The 23,943-nt window shown below is 39.5% G+C and overlaps 1 protein-coding gene across 4 annotated transcripts in view; it reads right to left on the bottom strand.

Annotated features, from left to right (window-relative positions):
- The window catches only part of PATJ (PATJ crumbs cell polarity complex component), a 154,955-nt gene that overhangs the window by 88,621 nt on the left and 42,391 nt on the right, over positions 1 to 23,943 (bottom strand). For all 4 annotated transcript variants that reach the window (XM_042806676.1, XM_042806695.1, XM_042806687.1 and 1 more), the window contains exons 18-26: positions 13,917 to 14,126; positions 12,895 to 13,014; positions 9,589 to 9,960; positions 8,345 to 8,465; positions 7,055 to 7,211; positions 5,738 to 5,809; positions 4,686 to 4,863; positions 3,675 to 3,785; positions 2,157 to 2,234 (exon numbers count right to left, since the gene is read on the bottom strand). In XM_042806676.1, the coding sequence (XP_042662610.1) occupies positions 2,157 to 2,234; positions 3,675 to 3,785; positions 4,686 to 4,863; positions 5,738 to 5,809; positions 7,055 to 7,211; positions 8,345 to 8,465; positions 9,589 to 9,960; positions 12,895 to 13,014; positions 13,917 to 14,126 (1,419 nt within the window). The remainder of the gene's footprint in view (positions 1 to 2,156; positions 2,235 to 3,674; positions 3,786 to 4,685; positions 4,864 to 5,737; positions 5,810 to 7,054; positions 7,212 to 8,344; positions 8,466 to 9,588; positions 9,961 to 12,894; positions 13,015 to 13,916; positions 14,127 to 23,943) is intronic.

Raw genomic sequence — 23,943 nt, 5'->3', positions numbered from 1 at the left:
CCATCCCATCATCTCACGCACTTAAAAAACATTACAGTAAAGTGCTGCGTTGAAGACAGCATAACAATAATAAATGAAATTTATTCAATCCAATACTAGTAGGAGTGTATAAATAAGAGTACTTTGCAACACGACAGCTGTTTCCCCAAAGAGTACAATACACCTCTCACTTTTTGCCTGACACCAACACAGGTAGAACTGTGCAAAATCCAGAAAGTCCAGGAACTGTGAAAGGACTCCCATTCTGCATTACCGAGCATGTAAAGATGGAAAACCTGCAGCCCCACTTTCAGCTGCCTATGACAAATCAGCAGTATCATTATAATTCAGTAATAACTCATAGTCTAAATATTGACCCTTTGCCTTTTTAAGACTTTAAACATTTGCTAGAAAGTCTGTGTGAAATTACCCGAGACACCTAAGCTTATCCAGCAGTTTGCTATGACTCAGGACAAGCTTCCCTCATCCCTCCTGACCCGCTGAAAAGCCAGATACGTAAATTGTGCCAGAGTACTCCATCAAGCCATGTTTTTGTATTAACACAGCTCTTTCCAGCACAGAGGCAAAAGCACAGTTTACACAGCCAACCAGCAAAATAATGTTAATATCCGAGTTTGTCCACAAGAAACTCAATTGTTTTAAATGGTTTTATATAAATTACTTCAAGTGATGATTTTTAAGCAAACAGATCAATAGAGGAGGATAAACACCAACAAATCAGAGAAAACATTCGGTATCGAGAAGATAATTCATCATACAGGAAAAGGCAGATTTTCCAGCTGGATATGGCTGCTTTCAAACCAAACACTTTTGTGACACTTTGAAGACTGGACTAGAAATATCACTGGTTCCCCATAGGGACGCAGACTAGTAATCCACTAATAGCAACTCTTTCCAACTCAGAGATGTCCCTACTGTAGCACAGTGTGACTGCTTTGTGAATCAATGTTCAAAGCTAAAAGGGAACTACATATTTATGCACTGAAGCTCTTCTGTATTCCACCCACCAGTTTACAGCACCAATAGATGAAAAACGTTTGAAAAAGATTAGGCTCCCTCTTTAACCTCCGAACGCTATAGAATGCAACACACTGGAGTCCTAGAGATTAAAGGCAGCACACTGCAAGAGGATGAGCGCTTTTGAGATTGGAAATATAGATAACAAAACCAAGAGAAGGGGATTGTAACTGCTTCATTATAAGTATTATCCACTAGCATGAAAGCATGACTTCAACACCTTTCTTGATTTTTTTTGAATAACTGAGCCTCATAGCTTCTGTATCTGACAGGATCTGACAGGAGTCTTACAAAAAGTTTTAGAGGCAAGAGGCCCTTCTCAGTTACCCACCACAGACCAGACTACCGAGTAGGATCAAATGAAAAGTTCATCGTATTTATCGTTGGCATGTTAAACTGCACTAGGCGAAAGTTATTGTCTGCACTAATTGTGTCTCTGCTCCTCCAGTTCTGACACCCTCAAAGTACCTGATCTGTGTTCACCAGTCAGCACAGTTCCCACAGGAAAATACCTAGGCCATTAGAGCAATCTGGCAATGAGAAATTAAATTTTACCTTTATTGCAGCGATTAAAACAAATCCACTGGTTTAGACTAAACAGATTTTTTTCTCTTTTAAACCTCCTGTGAAGTTGCTTGAAAGTTACTGTGCAATAATTGCTTCACAATTAGCTGGCCAGCTACAGATCACTCGGTCATTTCCTTGTTTTACACAGCAATGGGAAACATAGGAGACTTAGCGGATTTAATTATCCTATAACATGATTTTACTGAATTTCAGCCAGCCTCACATTAAGGATATCATTTGTGTACATGTTATTATTTCTCTGCTTCTACTGAACAAAGAGAATCAATTTGCCTCCACGTGGAGCAAAGCAGGTACTTCCAGAAAGATGCCAGTAAAGAGCTGCAGTAAGTACAGGGTTTCAGCACCCAGGGGAGACCCACAGAACATTTGTCAGAAACCTGCCTTCTATTTGGCAGAATTTTGGCAAAAATTACTCAAATCAAAGATATTTCAACAAAACACTTCAAATTTTCATTTCATACTTCAGGGGGGGACTTATCATAGCTAGAATGCATGCTATTATACCATTTGATTTAGTAAAACTTGGGTATAGCATTGAATGGAATAAATACCTTTTCAGTCTTATTTTCTTTGTCTGCGTCCTGGTCTTTACTGACTTTGATTCCCCTAGGCTGTACAGCAGAAACCACCTGAAAACCAATGCATATATTATACACTTTAGAAAGAGTATTATAGCCACAAAACAAACATCCAAACGTTAGGTAATGACAACAATGAAGCTACCCATTGCACTCTTCATTTTGCCCCATGCAGAAGGGCATTGCAGTGCAGTCTTTAAATTACATTATTTTACTGAATTTACAAACATTCTCTACTGGTTTTAATGCTCATTATTTGATATCTAGCCCCATCTCTTCATTCAGTTAAACATTACTCTGAAGTCAACAATATGGATGTACATCCTTGATGCAGAGCTCGGTATGGACTCCTGAAGTGCCAGTTCTTAATGATTCAGATAGAGACCAGTGTCCATGCACACAGACTTCTTATAAGAGAGCATATTTAGCCTCCACGTCATATTCCTTCTTGTTGTTCTTTATTCTTTCAAAAGGTAATATATTCCCACTCTGACAGCACCTTATTTTGGTGAATGGGAATTGGGACTGTGCAGCACTGCTGAAAGTCCATGGCTGCCCAGTTTCCTACGGCCTACAGTTCAAAGCAAAGCAACTAAAATTTCATGTTATCCTCCTTTCTCGTGATCTCGCTAGATTGACTAGGAAAGTAAGGGTCAGAGATGCAGATGAACACTTGAACATTCTGACAGTTTGGAGGGATATTTTATGTGAAAAAGCCAATACAGAAAGGAAGCCAGCTCAGCTACTATCACTGTGATTTTTGCCATCACTGCTTGAGCACCTTCCCAGCATAGCTGGTGAAAGTCTTAATAGATTTTGAAAGACTCCCTGGAGGCACTGGAAAAATAATGGACACAGTTGTGCCAGATTTGTCTGCAGTTGTCAAAAAGGTTTCCTCAGGTCTACTAATCCACCAAAATTCTCAATTAAATTGTCAGATTACACTGAGAGTACACAGAAGTCTTGGGGGTTTTATGTGTCCTTCAAGGCAGGCAGGATTGTATGTCTTTTCTTATTAAGGCATTAAAAGGTTTCTTGCCTTGGCCTTGCAGATGAGGAAGCATCTAAATCTCTTGAAATTTCACTTGCTCCCAAATAACTACTTCAGGTCCCATTGATGACATTTTACACAGAACTGATAGTGTGAATCTGGCTAATTTTAATTACACTTTTGCTCATTTGGATAGCAGATTATATTTTTCGATTATGAAATATGAACGAATTAAAATTCACAGGGCCAAACTCAATTACACAGGTGGGAGAACTGAATTAACACCTAGTCAACAGATTTATATCTACTTGATTTACATCAGAGAAACAAGGTTTCAAATCAGGCCAGACAAGTAATCAATCACGTGGTCTATAAGCAGAAACTCCAACAGAAAGGATGGACAGAAAAATTGATGGAACTTGCTGAAAGAAATTCAGTCAAGTTTAAAATGAGGATTAGACTTTTATTAAGTTTTGGAATAAAAATAGAAATAAACTTACTTTTGGTATGTTAGACAAACCCTGAACCACAAACACAACAGGATTTCCTGCGTTCTTGATAGCTTCTACTGCTTCCTCATGTGTGGCGTTTTGTAGGTCTATCCCAGAAACCTAACAAACAATGTTTTTATTAGGTAGCTTGTTTTTGGCACAGAGTCATTATAAGAGATCACATACATTCACAGAAGATTTAGTGTATCTGAGGATACCAAAAGCAGTCAAGAGAAATTATTTTTAAAGTAGATTTCCATGATGGTTTAAGGAAAAAGTATGTTACTTAGTATTCATAATTAAAAGATGGCCATATGTTTCCCAAAGCAATCCTTCTAGATAAAAACATAAGGAGTAACTTGCCAGAAAATGCTAGATATAATGGTAGGTATAATACACCTCTTTCAGATTTTACCTGTTTATGAACTAAACCTGACTTGAAACAATTTTTCAAAACTTCACACACAACCCTGAAACACATACAAGAATGGCACTATCAGCTTAGGAACCCAGATTCAGTAGCATTTATTTGGAGAAAAGTTAGTTAAAAAAAAATCAACACAGAGCCAGAGATGAGAGCCAGGAATGGCCTTCTCCCCTGCGGCACCTGCCAGAATCAAGGACTTCCCCCAAGTAGTAATTAATCAGACTGTTAACTATTCCAAATTAACACATGCAAAAAACAGACCAAATTTCAGTATGAAGATTTTCTTCTTCTATATTTTGTAACTTATGCTTATAAAGGTATGCTATAACTTATTTATATTGGAAGAAGGAACACTTATTTTTTTCATTTCCCCACCAGATACCAGGACCAATCTTTTCTTAAATATAAAGAATGTTAAAAGAATTCCATAGTCAGACCTTAAAAAAAAGATGACACCAGTTATTTCTTTTGGTTTTCAAAATACAGTGTCATCAATACTTTATGAAGTGGTGCCAGTATTTTGTCCTTCTCCCCAAACTGTTTGAGTCAATCTTTCTTTCTTAGAATGAAAAGGTAGGTTTATCTGCATTTACCTCAAGTATTTTATCTCCAGTTTTTAAAGCCCTTGTTCTTCCTGCTGGGCTGTCTTCCAAAACTTGTTTGATAAAGATCCCTTTAATTTCTTCCCCATTTTTCAGGCGCTTTATGACAGTTTGTCCACCAACAATACTGATTCCAAGAGACACGTGAGGGTCTCTAAAAATCTCAACACTGAAAAAATACATGTGGTAGTTTAACAGCTTGAAACAGTTTTTTTAAACTATAAATGCAAAGCCTTAAATAAATGTAAGCTTCTGGTCTTTCAAGAAGATTTAATACAGTAAAGTGATAAAGTCAGAAGCCTAAGAATGCTCTCAACAGAGTTGGCTTTTTACCCGAGCAGACCTCACCCCAGAAAAAGAACAAAATTCTGCTGCCAACCCATGCCCACTGGGCATAGGCTTTTATTTCAGTGAAAGTCAGAGCAAAACAAGCGTCTCTTCAAGTAAACATTCATCCTCCTTCAATTTGAGCAAATTGTCTGGAAATGGCAAACACTGCAAGTGGTGTGCTGGACAAATAATAAAACAAAGTGTTTCATACAACCTTCTAAACACTGACTTCAGTATGTCAGATGCATATTCATCAACTTAAGCAGAAATTTTCTGATCTTATTTTACTTAGGACCATAAAACCAATTCACCTAAAAATGTTAACAATACAACAAGGATGTGGCTAAAACTTGGCTTGGCAATTTGGAATTCTGCCATTAAGTTTTGCAGAGAACCCATGGAAAAGGAGAGAGCAGCACTACGTGCATTGTTCACACCTAATAGTTATTAAATGAGCAAGAACTTGTAGGTCATCCACAACGTAAACCCGCCAAGCTTTCCCAAGTCAGCTGTATAAATAGAAGGCATAATTCTGCTGAACATCTGTTAAAAATTCACTGTATCTAAGAAAGCCCAAGGTACACAAGTACCTTAAAGTCATTGGCAGAGGAGGGGAAAAAAAAAAAAAAAAACCAACACGAGAACTAATCTGACTCACATTAAAAAAAGACATAAGGTAAATGGGAAGAAATAATGTAATCATATGAACGTACGTCCGTGGTGGTCCCCAGTGACTGAAGTTTGGAGTTTCTTCTCCTTCTCCTTCTTCTCTCTCAGGTAATTCACTAATTGGGGGCAGAAGGAATAAAAAATAAAAAAGGCATCACCCATGCCAGGTTGCAATTCCTTACATATTTTGTATCTGGCAGTGAGACAGCAACGCCTTCTCACACTGTCCAGTTTAAACCAAATGTGCAGAGTCAACAGACAAGACAGGAATTTTTGCATTTAGGTTTAAGTATACTTAAGGAATGCTCCAGAAATAAACATGGGCAGACCAAATTTATAGGCTGCTGTGTGATATACAAATCTGCACTGCATTTACTCATTCAAAATGACTATTTAAGCAATTAACGTTCACTTTCTGATATATATGCTGTGATTCTCAGAGAGGGATATAAACATGACAAAACCAGTCTAGCTGACCAGAAAGCAGATCATGATGCAACTGGGAGCAGATCCGGTGTGTTCCATTAAACACCCCAGAACAGGGTGTTAATTAAACTTTTATACTGTATGTGACTCACCTATTCACAGAATAGGAACAGAAGTATGGAATTGCATGCCCCACTGAAAGGTTGAAACAATACATCCTTGCACACATTTTCTGTAGATCCTGAGAGCTGTAAATGCTAAACTGCAAAAAGGAACTAGGATGTTGGGCTGGAGAAATAAGCCCCTCACCTTATTGTTGAGCTGATTTCCCCCTGAGGGAACGTTACAGATGAATTAGGGAATTATTGAGGATTTGACTCAACAGGCCCCAAAAAGCAGATCCACTGCCTAATCAAACCAAAACTGGTGGGAAAAGAATGGGGCACCTGACAGACGTGGCAAATATCTTACACAACCAGTGCCAGCTCAAGGTTTCTTGGCACCACTGGCAAGGCTAAAATTTCCTGCACAGGCTGGAGAGCCATGGCTGAACTGCTCTTCCCAAAAGGAAGAAGAAAGGAAAGGGAAAACCAAGAGGGCAGAACTATGATAAGGACCTAAGGGGAGAGCTTAAGCAGTAATGACCAGTGCTGCCAGTAAAGGCTACATCCATACTCCCCTCACTGTGGAGTAAGTGAAGTAGGTGGCAGAGCCATTCACACTCTCCTGTCCCAGTACTCAGGGGAGGAAATGGGGGAAGTAAACATTCAGTAAGGTTGTAAGGCAAAATTCAGCTCCTTGGGCAAAAGTCATAGAAACTATGTACATCTTACTGTTTCACACAGCTTTTGATGGTTAGTCAGCTAAGTAAAGCAAGAAGACTGTTAAGATCATTAATTGAAAAATCTTCCAAAAACTGAAATCTTCCTCCATACCTGCATAATGCTGTTCTAGGCTGAGCTAAGGTGGTTACTCTCCCAGATTCTGGGTTCTTGGAAAAAACATAATCCTCCCCTTTTAGTTCTTCCTTTTCAATAGCCTCCAGATCAACAGCAAGACCAGGTTCTTTGGAGTCAATCCGAAGCTTTGTACCTGAAGAAGAAAAGGTGTAGATGTGAGCTTTTGCTTCCTCTGTCCCTGCATCTACCAATTATCACCCTTGGAAATAAACGCCTTAAGCTCACCGTGTTCCAAATGTGGATGTCATGTTATGATCAGGAGACTTAGAGATACAGAACATTTGTTTCTGAAGGAAATCTAAACCACACTAAACACTTTTTTATAGCACCTTGCTTCTGATGCACGTGCAGTCAAGTAATAACAGGAAATGCCAAATCTTTATAGAACTGAGAATGCTTAGCTACAACTTACGTGACAGACGGTCCCCACGAAAATACATGATTAGAAATAGTGAATCCATCTTTTATATGGGGAAGGTAGCGCAAAGCCCTGCTCCAGCATGGAACCCCATCATGCTGGGGGAAGACTGATGTCATTTTGGTGACATTAGCATCAACATTAATTGAACCATGAGAGCTCCTTGCAAGAGTCATCAGTCTGCCACTGTAGCTTACACAGTGTCTGCTATACAAGATGCAGGTGACAAAGAAAGGAAGCAACCCAACCTCCTTTCTCCCAGCCAGCCAGTGCTATCTCAGGCAGGTTGATAAATTTATTTCCCTGACGATCTACCAAATTCTAACCATCCATCTCTGGACATCTGACAAGCAGAAACTTTGCTTCTGACCACAGATTACAAAACCAAGACATGGGGCAATTATCTACCATAGAGTTTAACTGCAAATTTTGGCTGTGGTAAAGTTACTTCCAGAGCCTGTCACTTTTTTTTTTTTTTTTTTAAGTGAAAAAAATCTATAAAATCAGCGATCAAAAGTGACCGAGACAAATTCCTGATAGAGATTACAGGCATGAGCTATTTTACTCATGCATGGAGTCCTACTGGGGACATCAGCTACACAGAAGTGATTCACCATAGGCAGGACAAAGCTGCAGCCACTTTCAATATCACTTGTGACAACTGTAGGTAAAAATATGGAGGTTGAAGCAAGATCATGAAGCTGATGCCTATTTCAAAGGCAGACTCTCTTGAGTGTGCAGAAGTGTTTATTTGAATATTTTAACATTTAAATGAATTTGTGTTTTGGTATAAGATTTAAATTTCTAAATATAAAATTATAAGATAAAAAAAAAAACTTCTTACAAACCTAAAGCCATCTTGTTTTTTGCTCCTGACTGAGTAGTTTCCATATCAAATATGTCTTTTTGGTAGCCACTCTGTGCTGTGGTTCCAGAAAATAGTGAACTTATACTAGAGTTTTCTTCACACTTCACAGAGGAGAAAAAACACAGTAATTAAAGTTAGAAGGAAATGTTATCAACTTATACAGGGGTATTCGACATAAACATTGATTTTTACAGTAAACATTCACATTTTCTCAACTACATTCATCTTTATTCGGATAACTATGAAATACTAACTGCTTGTTTATACACTATATTAAGAAGAGGTATGAAAAATATTATGTGCAATTGCAATATAAAGCAACTATCTTCCTACTTGCCTGTAATCCAGACAAGAAGTTGTTTACTCTTGCTCATTTGTTGTTTCTAAGTAACAAATGTATAAATTTAATATTGTGCACTCTGGTATAAAACTGTCACTAGAAGCTGCATTTTAGCCTGTTTATATACATAGTGCATAAGGAGACAAGCCAAACAAAACCTGAAATTCTCTGTGGCTGTGATACTAAAACCTTTTCCACTTAATTTCTTTCATATGAAAGCATGTATCTTGGAAGCTGGTGCATGGATCACTTTTTTGTTTGGCAAGTGAATGAACAAAAACTCAGAAAAAAAAGTAACTCTCAGAATACTCGAGGAGGACATATAAAGAAGAGTTTCACAATTTACCTGAAGTTCAGTCTCCTTCTAGTCCTTCATCCACCAGTATGCTTACTACAGTTGCTTCTGCCATATAATTTTTCGCTCAACTGCACTATCATCTGGCTCAAGGAACTGATTTGGATTAAAAATAATGAGAAAAAAAGGGAGCTCCTCTCACTGAAGTTACTGCTGAAGTCCCTGGACTATTAAAACCATGAAGTGACATTCTGCTGTTACTGACATGCACCACATTAGCACAGCTTGCAAGAAAGAACTGAGCTCACAAGTCAGAGATGGGAAGGAAGACGCAAGTACAGGATGTCTGTAAATATACCAACGACAGCACGTATCTCATCTGAGCAGTTAAATAAACAGGCACTAAGTAACCAAACGAACCTTCCCAAACGTACAAAAGGATGGACTGGTGTCCGGTAGCGGTACTCAGATCTCATCTAGTAATTAAAACACTAGAAAGACTCCTTACAGAGTTTAGGTCTGGAATTTGCCTTGAGGCACGGGTCCCATGGTCAAGGTGCAGCACCGAGACCAACCCAGCATTCCTTACCATCTGATCTTTACTGAATGGATATTCCAGGGACTGTTTTGGACTTAAGTTAACACTGGATCTTAGGTCTTGTATTTCAGTAGTCTCAAGTTGCTTTGCCCATCCTTCTGTACCGAGGTTCTCCTCTGAAGTTGCCTTCTGTCCACATGACGCATTATATTTCAGGAAGTCTGAATCTTCTTCATACTCATCATCCACCAACATTTCCCGTTCTTCATCCGTTTCTTCTGTTCTGGGTTTCAGAAATTCATGCATCTCCCAAGACTCCTTCTCATACTCATTGGCATTTTGAGAAAGCTGAAATGACCTTCCCAAGTCCAAACTTGGTTCATCAACAAGTTCTTCTTTAAAAGGTGTTTCATCTCTGAAACCCTGCATAAAACATTACAGGAATATAGATTTTACATTTTGTCTCTTGCTAACCCTTAAAACTACGTTTTATGTTAGGCCCATATTAAAAATATATCCCGATTTTTAAAGTGAAAATCTTCTACCCTTTGCAGAAAATACACTGACTTTTAACACCAAAAGTAGACATTGCAATTTTTTTTTAAATATAAAGAAATTTAAGTTGCACAGCTTGCATATTGCTGGAGCCATTAAGAATAACCAATCTGGACTGAAGTTAGGGAATGAGAATTATTAAATAACACTAAAAAAAACACAAGAAAAAGTATACATAGACCCAGCTAAAGTATTGCTGTGCTCCAGACTTACCTGCTATTGCTTTATGAACACACATACATTTCTTTCAATACCATCAGCTAAACAAAAAACAGCATGAATTTGCTTATGCAACAGTATCAGCAATTAAAAAAAAAAAAAAAAACAAAAACACAACCAAAAAAAAAAAAATCCAAAAACAACACTCATTTGTTCCTCCCTTGGGAATTCCATACAATATTTTAACCTGGGGGAAGAGGTGAAATGAATGACCCATATCCTTAAAAAAAAAAAAAAAAAAAAAAAAAAAGGAAGTAACTGACTGTGACTGTTCATTATCTGATACTCTTACATTTTAAAAAGAGTGCTCAACTTTCTTCTGAATCCAAACCACAGAGTAACAAATCAAAAAAAAAAAAATCAAAAAAAAAAACAACAAAACCAAAAGAAAAGATACTAAAACCCATTCTGAAAGCTCTCACTCAACAGTTCTTCTTCTGGGATTTGTCATGAGCCTCCCCAGTTTCCAACGCTCCGTGCTTCTCCTAAACCGAATGGGGTGCTCACTGAGTGAGTCTGCACAGGCATGTCTGAAATTTTACGCCATGCACCGCTACCAGAAAGCTTTTCCTCCCTTTTCTCCAGGCCATCAAGTATGTATGCCCAAACCTGATCTTCAAGGCACCAAAACCCCAAACACTGAAAGCAATCTAGAGATTCAGGGGTCCTCAATCAAAACGTTTTCCTTTCTGCTTCCTGCCCCTTCCCAGATTCCCCAAGGTACTTCGTTATTTCTGACTTTCAGTGTTAGAATACCATTTTGCTAGGTTTGTACAAATGCAGATGAAAAAAACCTAGACACTGCCAAAAATGCCTGCACAGTTCAAATGAGAGGCAGGAGAAAAAACGAGACAGACAAGAGCATAAGGAAACAAGACAATAATACTAGCTGGCATGAAAGCAGAACATCAGCAACCTAGAAATTAGCACATTTTTCATAAGCATTAAATATTCCTTTAATTTATTTGACCTGTGTACCTCAATCTCAAAAAATACCCAGTCTGAAGAGATTCTAATTCTCTTCATCTTTACTTCGTTTCACTTTGCTTCTGCAGCATCATTCTCCAAATGCTTCTGTAGGAGGCACCAACTTCATCGTTGTGTAAAACAGTTGACTTAGCTCAGAACCACACAGCGATTTGTATTATCATCCCCTGATACAGCACTTAGGTATGTATAATCACCAACTGCTGCACTGCAGTAGCAGACGCTACCAATGGATTAGGGAATACTGCAAACATGACAGTAAAGTCTACTGTTGTAGCATATAAAATCTTCAAGTTCCGTGTTTTTTTTTTTTTTTTTTTTTAAGTCAGCTTTGTCAGCACTTTGCTAGTGCATAAGAGTGGAAGCCATCATGACACACCACTCTTGGCTCTCATATGGGCCTAGAATAATAAATAAATGGAAATCTTATACTACTGCTCTAAGCTACTATCAATGCTTTCATACATAAGGTAAAACAAAATACAAGGAAATACCTCTGCATGTATTTTGTACAAATTGATCATTCCAGTTTCTATATCCAGCAGGACTTTACGATAAAATACTTTATTTAAAAATACTTAACATTGTTACTTTGCTTTCTAAATAAAACTAATCTGAGCTGACAGAGGACCAATTGCTCTGCCAGGAAACCTTCCTATGCACCCGGAAAACAACAAACTCCATTTTATATCATGAAAATCAGTAAATATCATGTCCAAGCTAATTTCTACTTAGTATACCTACATCTGCCCCACAATATTGCTCCTTTCAGTGGTTCTAATATGCCTTTTCAGCATTAAAGATGTTTGTATCCAGAGACAGGTAGACATGTTCAGCAATAAGAAAATCTAGAATTTCTTTTATTACTGTGTTGCCGTTCTGGATGATCCTTTATGTATTGTCTTTTCTGCTCTAAAAAGAATTCATTTACCAAAGTGAAATAATAAAAATTTGGCAAAGCACGCAAGAACTGATGAATATTCAAAAATATGCACATCTCTCTCACTCTACTCAGGTCAGTATTGCAATATTATTGCCTAGTACCCTAGTACCTGCGTTTCTCACTATCTTTAGTGCCTCATCCTCCCACAATAAACAGAATTATTTCTCGGGAAATAAGAAAGAGGAGAATTGAAGGAGGGAGTAAAGAAATCGCTCAAGACCACATAAGAAGTCTAAGAAGAAGAACAAATTTCAAGATTGCCTTGTACCCTGATTTTTTTTTTTGTTTTGCTTTATTATAATAAAACGTGTTCTGCTTCCATACCTGACTTTCTTTGCAAAGCTGAACCAAGTACTTATGACTACTAATAACGTTGCATTCCTATTTCATATCCAAGGTAACCCAAGGTATTTTAATGACATAGTAAATTTGATAAGGCAGTGTGGGAACTGCATTGGTAAGTGCTATGCATATGCTTAGTGTTCACAATACTATTAATGTACAGTTAGCTGTTGGAGTCTTTTTCAGAGGGAATCCGGCCTGAAGACTATCTGATACTTAAGTCTTATCTGAAGGACATACTATTTTTTTACTTTAAAACACAATCTCCTATCCATATAAACTTAAGCTGAACCAAAAGAGTGACCACATACCTGTGGTGCTTCGAGTATCACTGAGAAATTAATATTATCTATTGGTTCTGGAGATCCAGGGCTGGTTTTAATGTTGCTGGAATCGACATTGTGCATGTTCTTCTCCTCTTTGCTTTCTCCCTAAGAAAGGCAATCAAAATGATGAGTCAGGAAAGCAGACAAAAAAATTCACACATTTTTTCAATAAACTAAATGGGAGAGGGAAAACCAGCCATTAGAAAAGAGATGTGAAAAAGTTAGAGAATTATAAAAAAAGGGAAATCATAAATGGAGAACACAAAGACCACAGCTTTTATTCTTTTAAGATACTAGTGCAGATAGAGTAAGAATAAAAAGATGTGTAGGAATGAAAAACAAATACAAGGATATAAAGAATGAAATATCACTTTTTTGAAAAGAATATACTTAACAGCTTTCCTACATTCCCATTTCACCACTCCTCTACCACTTTGAATTACAAGCACTTTCTATTAGATGGTGCTTTAATTAATTTTGCCTGGGTGCCCTCGATGAACAATACTGCAGTGTTCTCAAGTAAACTACTGTCTGTTCCAAAGCCCTGATTCTAGAAAAAGGAAATTCTACTTGAATTTACAGCCTTGACTTCAAACAGATTAAGTTTCTTTGATGTCAGTGGAGCTCAAGCAAGCACTTAGCAGTGTCTTAAAGTGAAATGAACTTCAGCACATATTTAACTGATTCGCTGAATTGCTCAAACCATGTTACACCTATGCACAAGGCTAGCACGCACAGGTTTGCCCAGACGTGTTCTGATTCCATGTGGATGTTCTTTCAGGAGGAACTCAAGAACGCTGGTCTTCCAGTCAGACCTTTTGGACATAGAGCTGCCCATTCGCCAGTGAGCCAGAATTTCTGGATGTGTTGAGGTGTCCGCATAGCAACTTAGTCGCTTTCCACATGCAAACATACTTCTACCCTGAATTTCTACCCGCCCAAATACAACAATCCAGTCTACATACGTCATAGAATGAAATAGAAAAAAAGTTAAAATCTGTCCTTACCACCAAAGGCTTGCAGATTCCAAGAGAAACTGTACCTGGGGGTACAGATTTCAACACTTCCACTGCCTCTGCTAAAGTGGTGCTGTCCAAATATGTCTGATTTACAAACACCAAGCGGTCACCTGGTAGAAGCTTGCCCCCACGTTCGGCTACTCCACCTGCTACCAAAGAGCTGATCACAATGGCTGTTCTTGTTGGATCTAAGGGATCCTGGAGGGGAAAAAAAAAAAAAAAAAAAAAAGTGACAAATCCCCCCGAAAGATGATGTTTCTTTTTAGTATGTAAAGAACACTTAAACACATTCATCATCTACTAATACTGGCAAGGCTTACAGTGTACAAAAAGAAAGGTTTGCAGTAGGAAGATATTGCATCAGGTGCCTAAGCCATTAAGAAATTTTAAGATCCGAAAGCTGACTGATACCCCGCCTGCCCTCTTCTTACAGGCACAGAAACGGCCAGGCCAACCTGCAAATAGAAAAACAACGCTGGCACTCTTCCACAAGCCTCCATGCAGCCTGTTACGTGCTAATGTTACATAAAATAACCATTCTGCATGCCATTCAAGAGCTCCATAGCAGCAAAACTGATGTTAAAAGAAATCATTGCAGGATTAAAAATTTAATTAAAAACATTATTAAATTAAAACTACAATGCAAACACAAAACATTCAAGAAATAGCAGTATACATTTGCTATGTTACTGCAGTGTTCCTGCTTTGTGAAATCTGCATGACAATTTAGAAAAGACATTTTCTCTACCCATGAAGCTTCCTTAACAGACAATACAGGGGACATCAACAGAAAAGTAACTAAGATTATTACTGAAGACAAGGAACACTGTAGTGGTGTATACAAAGAAATGTGAAGTAGAAAATATTATACATATTGGAGAGTTTGTAAACTGATGCAAGGATATTCACTTATTTTTTTTTCCCAGTATTAGCCTTCACATTGTGTCATGTACCATTTTTATCATTTATTCGGCCATTTTAAAATTCACCTTCAATCCAATGAAATGATCATAAGTTATTATATAATGGCAGAAAGATACATGAAAAATTTATGCATTTATTTTTTTGTTTCCTTGTTTGTTTTTTTAAGATTAGAATTAGCCTTTCTCCCCCTTACTAAGGGCTCACAAAGTTCAGAAATGTTCCTTGTGTGCACTGAGTCTTCAAATGCATAATCATGTATAATTTTTCCCTCAGGACTTGCATCTTATTCAGGACACAGGAGGGATAAAAAAAGGGCAAAATTCAAATCAGAAAGACCACCGTGAATTCACCACCTCAGTGTTAATTTGGAAACAGGGATGCTTTTTTAACTCTTTATAAAACTATACATTGCTTTCCAAAGGAACATGTTTTTTTAAGGTGAAAATATATGAGGCAATGAATATAGTATCTGTAAATGGCTGAAATTAGAGAACTGAAATTAAGAGTTCACAGCAGGAAGAGCCATGCTGAAGGTGAATTCAAGTAAATACGTATTAGCAATAACTCTTTCCTGTTCTACTGCTTAATCCTGCCGTTTCATAATCTTCCCAAACACTGGGTATCTGCGTTGTACAGAAGAGGCTTCCTTGTGAGTATCATGTCTTGATAATCACGCCCAGCATCCTCCCTCTGCTGCGCAATGGTGTTCTGCCTACTGAGCCCGTGCCAACGTGCTTGGGCTGTCGGACTGTTTATGCTCAGACCTGCCTCACACAATGCCAAGGGGAAAGGATTTCATCGCAAGTTATCCATGTTTCTGCCTACACGTTGGAAATTTTTAGAAACAAAACAAACTCAAATGCAGGAAGTCCAGAAGAAGAATCCGAAGGATTCCAAGATGTAAAAAAGAGGTTTGCTTTAAGAGCGTTGAATTTTGAAAATGTAAAGTTACTGCTGCCCTTTGTGTAGAGAGTCAGCTTTGTCTGCCCTTGCCGACAAAACCATGTGGCTAATCATCCTCATGACAGCTGACCACAGAACAAACACTCCATTTGACAGAGACTTTTGAGACATTCTTAATTTTTGAGTTTGCTCCACTGCAAAATAAAAATAACCTTTTGAACGTCTTTGCAAAACCAGGATCGTGTTGAGACAGCCATTTTCAAGCAAGTAAGGCACTGTTCACATTAGGAAGGCTTTGCTAATAGAACTAAACCAGCAAGTTTTCCTATCACAGGCTCATCTTGCCATGGCAAGCAAGGTTTCTGCTGGTTCCCTAAATGGGTGAATGCTCTCTCAGCAAAACTACACCTTTGCTGACGCAACAGCTTTTATAATATGACTTTTGCTGGCTTAGCTATATTGATAAAAAATGAACAAAACAAAAACGGCACTCATCCTTACTGATGCAGATAAGCTGACAAAACTTTTCGAGTGAGTGACTGGCCCAGTAATTATGGCTCTGGCTGAGAATGTGGGAGAACCAGGTTTAAATCCCTGCTCTGTCTGATCCAAAGCTGCTCTTGTTTGGGTTCCAGATCAGAACCACTTAAGCAGGACATGGCAGTCTCACCATTAGCTTCTATCCAGATATTCAAGGTCAGCGGCCTAAGTACCACATTTCTGATGAGAAACAGTCCCATTTCAGCTTAAGCTTTCACTAAAATAAAAACATTTTGACTTCGATAAATCATCATGTTCTGGTAAGAGATAATTTAGCTGAAAAAGTGTTCCATCCAGCTTTCATCCTCATGCTAAAAGTGAAGTTTGAGTTCCTGCAAACTTACACCGTTCCTCTGCAGTAAAACTTCAAGAGGAGCATGGTGATCACCTTCACTACTTCACAACGTGCACGAGCATAAGACATGTATTTGAATTGCTTCACAAAGAGCAGCAGCAGAAATCCCCTTAAAAAAGGGGCCCATATTAAAAAGCATTATTCAGGAAAATGCAAAACAGGGGTTATAATTACACTGCTGTTTTCAAGCAGAGGGAGCTATTGTACAGGAAGAGAAGAGCAATATAAACTACACAGTGACGGGGCTAAGCCCGTAACATGAGCAGTGCTGTAAAACCCCGAGTGTTTGTTAACAGCGACCGTGAATCGCAATGCGATTGCGATGAGGAATGCAACAAAAGCCGCACGTGAAGACACAGGCCTACTGAATTTCAAGGTATAATCATTAATACACATTCTCCGTAATTTAACATGAGGGTGATTGGAACTGCGGACTGCACCGTGCTTTTCTTACCTAAAGGAACAATGTTTTTTTGAAACCTTGCCTTACAGTTTACACTCAAACCCAGATGTACCCTGAAGAACGACACTCACTAAAACATGACAGCAAACACTGAATTCACATCCATATCTTGTAAGCAGCGAATGCAACTGGACTTTGTGGGCTGCTGCCTTGTTTTTAAAAGAAAGCAGTGCTAGCAGCAGGCTAAAAACCAGGTTCTTACCTTCTATACTAACTGCAAAAGGCAACTTCACTCCCACAGTGCTCTGATGGACTTTGAGGCCGCATCCACGTTAACAGACCAGGTAGAGCCATTCAGGGTTACTAAACAGCACTAACCACTACTGCATACTCACCCTAAGGCTCTTGATTTCATTTTACCTGGCTCACATTAAGCCAGATAATAGTGATTTTCAGTCACTAGCAGTCAGGACTGGATTTCAGTCTGCTTTAAAATGAAAGGCTTATTTACTTGGATGGAGTTTACAGGCTGGGAAGAAACTCCCTCCCCAAACCCAGAGCTAAGATCTTGCTGTAATGGTATTCGGATGGAATACAGAAGTGACTCAACTTTAATAGTTCAAGAAATTATTACATGACTTTGCATTGCAGCAGAGGGAGTGTGCACAGGACAGCCTCGTGCAATTTGGTCATCTTAAAACGGGCACGAACTGGGCTTCGTACATTTAAAGAGGAACTTTTAACTTCACTTTACTGAAGGATTTCTTTACACAAATGAATCATTTATGAACAATAAGGAAAGGAATCGTACTGCAAAGTAAGGCTATCAGGAGACAAAGCCCCTTAACTCACAACCACTGACACAAGTTCTTTTTTAAAAAAAGAATTACAGGTAAATAAGTTTGCCGCTTGTATGGAAGCTGACCACTGCCATGCAGCAGCAGCCCAGGATGCTGGCCTCCAGGTAACCCTTTGAGGAACTAGTATGTTGTAGCTGTTGTCTTTTCCTTTGTGCTCGAGCCAGCCATAGAGTATATGAACTTGTTTAAAATAGTCACAATTTATTCATACTTAGCACACCATATATTTAACTACGTTGAACCATAGGTTTTCCCTGCCCCCCTACTGCTCCTCATCAAAATCCACAAATGTTTCCCGGAGTCCAGGTGTCAAATTTTTCTTCTTATTTTCAGAGCCTCATTTGTTCTGGATTCATTTAGCAGTGCGAAGTCAAGCAGGGGCCACTGCAGTTGCTGCCTCTGGGATCCCTGGATTCGGCGCAGCATGAAGCCTCTTAAAAACCTGAGCCCTGCTAAAATGTTAAGAGTCCCGGGAGCACCTTGTTAACAGAGTCATACATGCAGTGCTCCTGGGAGCGTGTAACTTTATTGTGGCTTCAAGCGAGGGATTCGAGCTTGCCATGGGCACCAAAGATTCCCACTCAGCTAGCTAGCCGAGGTCCTTCGGAAGCAAAGCTGGGAATATAACCAGTGCAGCTTACCCTTGTTCATCACACTGGGAAACTGAAATGCTAACAACGGACTGACTCTTTCCCCGACCTTCCCAAGCTGCGAGGTTTCCGCAGCAGCCAAGAGAGGGCACTCCAGGCCAGCCCAGCCCAGCTCCCGCACCACCGCAGGCGTTTCATGCTCCGGCAGCTCCAGCCCCCAGCACCGGCAGAGCCCTCGCTATGCGCCCAGGACGAGGAGCAGCCTCCCCCCGAAGCAGTAGGCTGTAGCTATAACTCCATTGGATGTAAGCAGCTACCACATTTTCTGGGGTTTTGTTTGTGTTTTCCTTTTTTTTTTTAAAGGCTCATATGAAAATGTAAGACAAAGCTGCGGGTGACTGACATTTACTGTGCAAAGTCACTCTCACTTAGTTACAGGCTATATTAGTTTTGGCATCACTTAAGATCTAAATTCAGCTAGCCTGACTTCCTAGAATATTTTAGCTTTCTTCAAGCAACAAACTGCCTGCTACCACAAAAACACTCCTCTGAAAACACACATCAAAAATAGCATGGCAAAGGATCCCAAAAGAAACAGTTTGAAACTTTTTTTCCTGTACCAATTTTGATTTATCAGAACAATTTTACAAGTGCCAATTTGTATACTGCAGGTTTCTGCAAGAGAGCCAAAACAAACACATGTTAGAGCTCAGGGGTCAGAGCAACCCAGCTTCATTACATTTTGCATGGGACCACTTCCAGGTCTAACATACATATCCATATTTAAAACTCCTCAGTTTGCAAGTGTGTAAGATACCAGACTGAAAGAGTCTTAAACACAATGCTGTAGCATACTGTACAAGAAACATACAGTTGTCAACAATGAAAAGGACCGAATGCCTTTTATGTTTATGTAGAACAAAGGCAGAACTGTGCATGAAGTAACTTACCTGTATGCTCAGTGTTGTGAAATTACTCCAAATACTCACCCGTGCTCTCATTTTATGAAGTGCCACTCATTCCCTTTGCAGAGCCACCCTCCACATACACACCACCGATACCAATGGGATGCAAGAGTCAAGATCAATAAACAACCTGCAGCCTCTCCTAAGGCACTTAGTACTTCCCAACAGAAGAGGAAGAGAGGAAGAGACAGCTGTGAGTAAGGTCCAATTCCCTCCTTAATGCGGCCTCAATTTAGGATTGAGACTCAAGGTCCAAACCTTTTGTTCATTCATCCTAACACAGTTACTGGGCTTGGCCATAGAAACTGCCAAAGGTACTCTAAAGACTGAAAAAACATCCCTGAGAAAGTGCTCAACTAGTTTTTGCTAGATCCACACCGCATGGGCAATCAGACTGAAATTCAAAGCGCTTAAGAATTGTTTCTGCCTCTTCCACTCATATTAGATTGCAGTCAGCAGAACTATTTAGGAAGACGACTGCACAATGCACAGCCTCTGGCCGTACCAAAGAAATAAACTACAGGCTGATGTGCTGAAGTAATACAAACTTAAATACAGAATGGTATTCAAGGAGGAATGTTGAACTTTTCTGTGATGTAAGGCAAAGCACTGGAAATAAAACATAAGTATTTATTGATCTGCAGTGAGGGAATAAAGCAATGAATTTTAGAAGGACTAGTGTGCAGCCAGCATTAATCAAAACTTCTGTTGTGGGAAATGTCAGCAAAGAAACGGGAATTCACACGGAAAGAAAAAAACAAACAAAACACACAGAGCCACACCCAAAGGAGGAGGGAGAACAGCAAAATAAGAGTAGGTGGCACAATGGGTTTCCCACACTGGGCTTTCATCATCTGCGATCTGAAATCCTATCAGTCTGCTACAGCAAGAATGAACATGGTGGCCAGCAATTACTCAAACCCATGTAGGTCTGGCAGAGCTGGCAAGCACTATGCAGTCAATGTTCATCTGCTGTGGAAGAGGGATATGCAGTAGATAGTTGGGACGAAAGTGCCTCCAGGGAACGATCAAAAGAAAGAGATCTTAAACACTAGTGCTATTCTCAAATAAAAAGATCAAAAGATAGGCACTGACTGTGGTAGTTTTGAAAGTGTCACTGTGCAGTGGGCTCAGGTGCATGTCACTACCTTTTAATTTATCAAACTTCTCTATCAACCTAAGGTTTCATCCGCCTTTCATATTTGCTCTCAACAGAGCTAAAGTCACAGGGATTACATTCATTAGACTCTCTTAATATCTTATATCTTCAGACTATCCAGCTCCAGAAAAAACACACTGAATGCTGACTACAGGGAAAAGCCACAGAGATAAGAAAAAAACCCCTGAACTCATAAGGAAATGGAGGAAAGCCACTGTGTAATGAGATAAAGAAGGGATAAGAGATATGTGGGAATAAGGAAAAAAATACTGATGAGCCAAGGGAAAAAGTATAAATGCTATCACCTATGTAACCTACAGTTAGTAGTCTTAATGCACATTCTGGCTTTGATCAACTTTCAAATTCAAATAATCCCTGAACTAAAAATCCACCAAGACAGCCCAGCATGCGCTTCCACCAGTTAGGTGTGCTGACCTCAACACGACACGTTAGCAGTTTGTGGAAGTGTAGGATGTGTTTTCAAACAAACCAGAGCTCTCTGCATGGAGAGCTCGCATCATAAAGAGCAAACACATGAAGTGCTGAAGATTTGCTACAGAAAAAGCAGGAAAAAAAAAGTAGGGAGACAGGACAGGCCGCTTTTTGCAACAAGGAACTGCAAAGAGTGACTTGGCCCAGAGAAGACTTGCAACAGTATGGATGGACAGTGAAGACAGAAGGCCAGGCAAAAACATTGCTGGGAATTTTAAGGCTACTGCAAAACAGAGTGAGAACAGGCAGAAGAACTCTAAATGCAACAGTACTATTTAGATTTGGGTAGCAGCATCTTACAGAAGGGTGAGGTATTAAGAAAACAGAATACCTCATAACTTCCATGAGTTTTCAGAATTCTTCATGCTTATCCAGCAGCACCAGCATATACCTCAAATCTCATCGGTTCGGAGCAACAGATTTGGAGCTGTCTGGGTTGAGCTTTTACACACCCATTGCTCCACGATCTCCACACGCTCATTGAAAGACTAGCGCAGTTTTTAGATAAGCAGCACTCATTTGCAGTTTCCTCTAGTCTCATCTATATTATCTTACCCTTGCTGAGATTTGCCAAGTGTTTAACAGAAAATCTAGCTACAGTTTTGTCCCTTTAAATTCTCGCCTTCTCTTGCAAGCAGAAGACATCTGTGGAATAATAACGAATTTCTTTGGTTTGGGGTTTTTTGTTTTTATTAAAAGCTATTCTTCCTAGCAGGAAATGAAAAAGAACAACCAGATTGTAGAATTTGGGGGAATAGGGAAAACATTTCTAAAGGTTAATAATAATACTGCTTAGCATTTATTTCAAGGATATGCGACAAACCAAGGAAAAACAGATGTTCTCAGTAATGCTCCAGTTTCTCTGCAAACTCAGGTATTGTGCAGAGCACTGGCTGCTGCAGCTCACAAAAGGCAGGAGGGCCGCCCCTAGAATATGCCACTCCACCCCTTACAGGAGATTCCTTCCTAACTCCTCACTCGGAGCCAGAGTGATGACCCCCCCCAAGCCCAGCATCAGGATGTACCCAAGCCCTACGGTGACGTCCTGCATCCAGCTTCTCTACCTCAGCAAGCTAGTCCTGTGCATCTCTCTGTATCTCATGCTGAGATACACAGAGTCTTTGATTTCTTATTAAAGTGGTTTCTGGTCTCCCAATGCTTTTAGTACTGCTGCACTGAGGTTTTGGAAACCACTAATCACAAACACCCTAGAAACTTTACCAGGAATGTGCTCAATTGCATTCACCAGCTCTTCGGTCCTGAAAAGTAGTATTTAAGCTGAACTCCAAGAGAATTTTTCAAAAAGCTACATTGAATTAAATTCATGACACACCATTAAGAATTATTTTACAAATGAAGCAGCTTAATATGATTTAAAGGATGCAGAACTTTCCCATAGGGGGAGAGAAGCAAATCCTCCGTGAGATGAGTACCAACACAGTTGGTACTGAGGCTTACAGAACTTTGATGTTAATGAATGTGGATGGGTTGTAGAGATGGGAGAAAAGCTGCCTTTATCAGTTTTCCCAGTACCAAGCTGATAGCCATTGTAAAACTGCTTTTTAATACAGCTGTGGAGCTTTTGCCAGTAAGCCACAGGTTTCCATCACATGATCAGGTGAAAATGTGCTTAACAAGGACATGAATATGCCTCTTTGTTCATAACAAACTTATCACAAGACAGACAAAGCTCAAATTATCACAAGAGGGCAAACATTTAGCCAGCAACATGTCAAAGCATTCCAGCCCCGCACCTCACTGTTGAACAGTCCAAGAAAGAAAAAAAAAAAAAAAAATATATATAATCTAGTCAAATACCACCTTCTACAAATAAGAAGTCGGTTTGCTTTTTTGTAACTCTACATCTGGAGCCTGTTTGTTTGGGGCATAGAGAAAGAGAGGAAAGATATTTGGAGACGCTTAAATTGCTTCACTTCCTGCCGTGAATGGCTATGCAGTGATTTTGTTATGAAAAAGAAAACAATTGTTTCCCATGCTCCCTGGGAGAAGGACAAAACATAACCTGCTGAATGTGCAGCAAAAAAAAAAGGCTTCAGTTCAACAGTAAGAAAAAACTGCTAATGATAATAAAGATAAATCCAGGAATGAGGCGGCTGTGGAGTCCCTATTGCTAGACTACAGTAAGAACCCCGTAAGCACTGACCCGGGCTGATGAAGGCATGCCGTTTCAGGTCTGGGTACATGAAGCTCAGAACAGCGCTGAAATGCCTTTTACTGCTTCCATGGATGGGTAGATACTTGCACCCTCGTTGGCGAGGGCCACTTGGAGCAGGTGAGCCCGTGAGCTCCTACAGCCCCGCAGGTCTGTAGGGCAGCTGGTACTGTGCAAAAGCAGCTGGACACTGGGGACTTACCTTTCAAGCAAAGGCGGAGAGAAACAGCATCCCCCAGGCATTCCTAAGAGCTATGTAAAATGTCAACCCTCTCTATTCCAACCCTCGCCCTCTCTAGTTTCACACACTTCAAAACAGCTGCTTTAAAATACTCTGACTTCAAAGCACAGTAAATTAAGCTCCACATAAAGTCCATTCAGCTTTTTCTTTAATTTGATAAAAGCTCATCAGACCATTCAAGTTACCTTCTGGTCAATACTGCCTCAAGAAAACTGCAATTCAGCTACCTGTGGTTTTTCCAATATTTCTGTAAAACATTACTGACAGAATCTGTTGGCTTGCATGCACCAGGTCTTTGGTGAACGCTGTTTCAGGGCCACTCAAAGTACCTTTTATACTATTGTGATCTCTTCTTTTTCTCTAGAAGTCTTCATCTTGTGTGGGTTTTCTTTCCTCTTGCTCTAACGCCC

This window comes from Tyto alba, unplaced genomic scaffold (assembly GCF_018691265.1).
Source record: "Tyto alba isolate M040663 unplaced genomic scaffold, T.alba_DEE_v4.0 Super-Scaffold_1000006, whole genome shotgun sequence".
Classification (NCBI taxonomy): Eukaryota; Metazoa; Chordata; class Aves; order Strigiformes; family Tytonidae; genus Tyto; species Tyto alba.
This window is presented reverse-complemented; position numbering and strand designations above follow the sequence as displayed.